Source organism: Mesitornis unicolor, unplaced genomic scaffold (assembly GCF_000695765.1).
Source record: "Mesitornis unicolor isolate BGI_N332 unplaced genomic scaffold, ASM69576v1 scaffold31920, whole genome shotgun sequence".
Taxonomy (NCBI): Eukaryota; Metazoa; Chordata; class Aves; order Mesitornithiformes; family Mesitornithidae; genus Mesitornis; species Mesitornis unicolor.
Genome location: NW_010160812.1, coordinates 2664 through 4629, shown reverse-complemented (window position 1 = coordinate 4629; position 1966 = coordinate 2664). Strand labels below are relative to the sequence as shown.

Sequence of the window (1966 nt, the reverse complement as noted above, 5' to 3'; positions counted from 1 at the left end):
TGAGTGGCGCCGGCAGCCAAGGCTGCGTGGGAGCGGGCACGGCGTGTATCGGAGCAGCTCTGCGTCTGGCCCACGCTGCTGCGGGCTTGCCAGAGCACCAGAGCATCACACCATGGGCAGCCCCATAGCCGAGGGGTGTCTGGTCATGGACCCCATCCTCACCAAGAGCTGGCCAGGAGTGAGTTGGGCATTGCTGCGGCTGCTGGGTGCTGCAAGTTATGGTGCCAGTGAGGCTTTTTGCTGCTTTAATGGCAGACTTATGTTTCCCTTCCTTTGTCCCATCCTTACAGAGTGTATGTGGACATCACGGCTTGGTGAAGGCCACATAAGGAGGAGTTCTGGGTCTCCAGTTGCTTTTTGAGTGCTTTCCTGCAGCCCAAAGGGAGTCAGACAAGGAGATGGGGGGATTGAGGGTGATGCTGCTGGCTGCACTGGTGGGCAGTCCCAGGGCCAGCTCTTGCACATCTCCAGCAGCAATGGCCACAGCTGAGCATGGGCACTAATGCCATGGTCACTGTCCCAGCATTCGACAGTGCACGGGCACCCACCAGCTGCATGGATCAGCTCTAGCGTGGGGAAAAGGCATGTGGGGTCAGCCTGGTGCAGAGTCTGGGACCACCAGTGCTCCCCATGCCCAACGTGTAGGATCTGTGCGTTTTCCCTCCCAGGGGCAGCCATGGGCAAGCACAGCAGCAAGCTGGCCCCAGAGATGCTGGATGACCTGGTGAGGAGCACGGAGTTCAGCGAGCAGGAGCTGAAGCAGTGGTACAAGGGCTTCCTCAAGGACTGTCCCACCGGCATCCTCAACCTGGAGGAGTTCCAGCAGCTCTACATCAAGGTGGGCTCCAGCTGGGGGTCTCAGCGCTGCCTGCGGGGCTGGAGCATCCTGCTGGAACAAGGGTGCTGCTTTGGGTGCAGCCTCCGTGCCGAGCTCCCCCTCCTCATTTTGATATATTTTCTCTTCCCTGCAGTTTTTCCCCTACGGAGATGCCTCCAAGTTTGCCCAGCACGCTTTCCGCACCTTTGACAAGAACGGGGATGGGACCATCGACTTCAGGGAGTTCATCTGTGCCCTGTCTGTCACCTCCAGGGGCACCTTTGAGCAGAAACTCAACTGGGCCTTCGAGATGTACGACCTGGACGGGGATGGGAAGATCACACGCTTAGAGATGCTGGAGATCATTGAGGTACCCGTGCTTAAAATCAGCAGGGCTAACTTACTTTTTTCCAGGCTTTTCACAGCTATTGGGTCCCTTTTGAGATCAAAGAATGAGTTTTCCTGCCCAGAACCTTATCTGAAAGGTACCTGGTGTACTCCTGGTTGTAGCTGTGCAGCAGCGTAGCTGGTGCCAGCACCTAACTGGGTCCCAGCAGAGCAGCAGTCCTGACCCCTGCTTTGTCATCCAACATTCCCGCTCTGGTACTTTGCTTCTCTTCTTGCTCCAGGCCATTTACAAGATGGTGGGGACTGTGATCATGATGAGGATGAACCAAGACGGGCTGACGCCCCAGCAGCGCGTTGACAAGATCTTCACAAAGATGGACAAGGACAAGGATGACCAGATCTCCCTGGAGGAGTTCAAGGAGGCAGCGAAGAGCGACCCCTCCATCGTCCTCCTCCTGCAGTGTGACATGCAGAAATAGAGCCCTGGGGCTCATCACTGGACTGGCTGCAGCTGCCCTCTGCTCCCCGTGGTGGTTTCATCCCCATTCTCAGCTGAGTCTCTCCTGTGCCTCCTTGGCCCCTGGTGTGAACCATGCTCCATCCCTCCTGCCTCCCATCCACCTCTGGTCCCACCTGCATCCTGGGCCGCCCACAATTTGGGGGCTGTAGCTCTCCCGCTCTGGGTATTGTTGGCTTGAGGTTACCCCCAAACCAACCCTGTCCCACCCTGGAGCTGGACTCCCTGCAGTGTCCCAGTTCCCCAGGACCAATGATTCCCACATCCCTGCTGCTTTCTTCCTG

General features: G+C 57.6%; 1 protein-coding gene across 2 annotated transcripts; it reads left to right on the top strand.

Annotated features, from left to right (window-relative positions):
* Window positions 1–664: 664 nt before the first annotated feature.
* On the top strand, window positions 665–1709 carry HPCAL4 (hippocalcin like 4). 2 transcript variants are annotated; one of them, XM_010191118.1, is made up of 3 exons: window positions 665–838; window positions 972–1187; window positions 1447–1709. In XM_010191118.1, exons 1-3 carry the CDS (start codon window positions 677–679, stop codon window positions 1642–1644), a joined length of 576 nt encoding a protein of 191 aa, XP_010189420.1. In that variant the 5' UTR covers window positions 665–676; the 3' UTR covers window positions 1645–1709. The 2 variants fall into 2 exon arrangements, with proteins under 2 accessions (XP_010189420.1, XP_010189412.1); XM_010191110.1 differs by lacking the exon at window positions 972–1187 and having other exon boundaries at window positions 677–838; window positions 1447–1644.
* The last annotated feature ends 257 nt before the right edge of the window (window positions 1710–1966 follow it).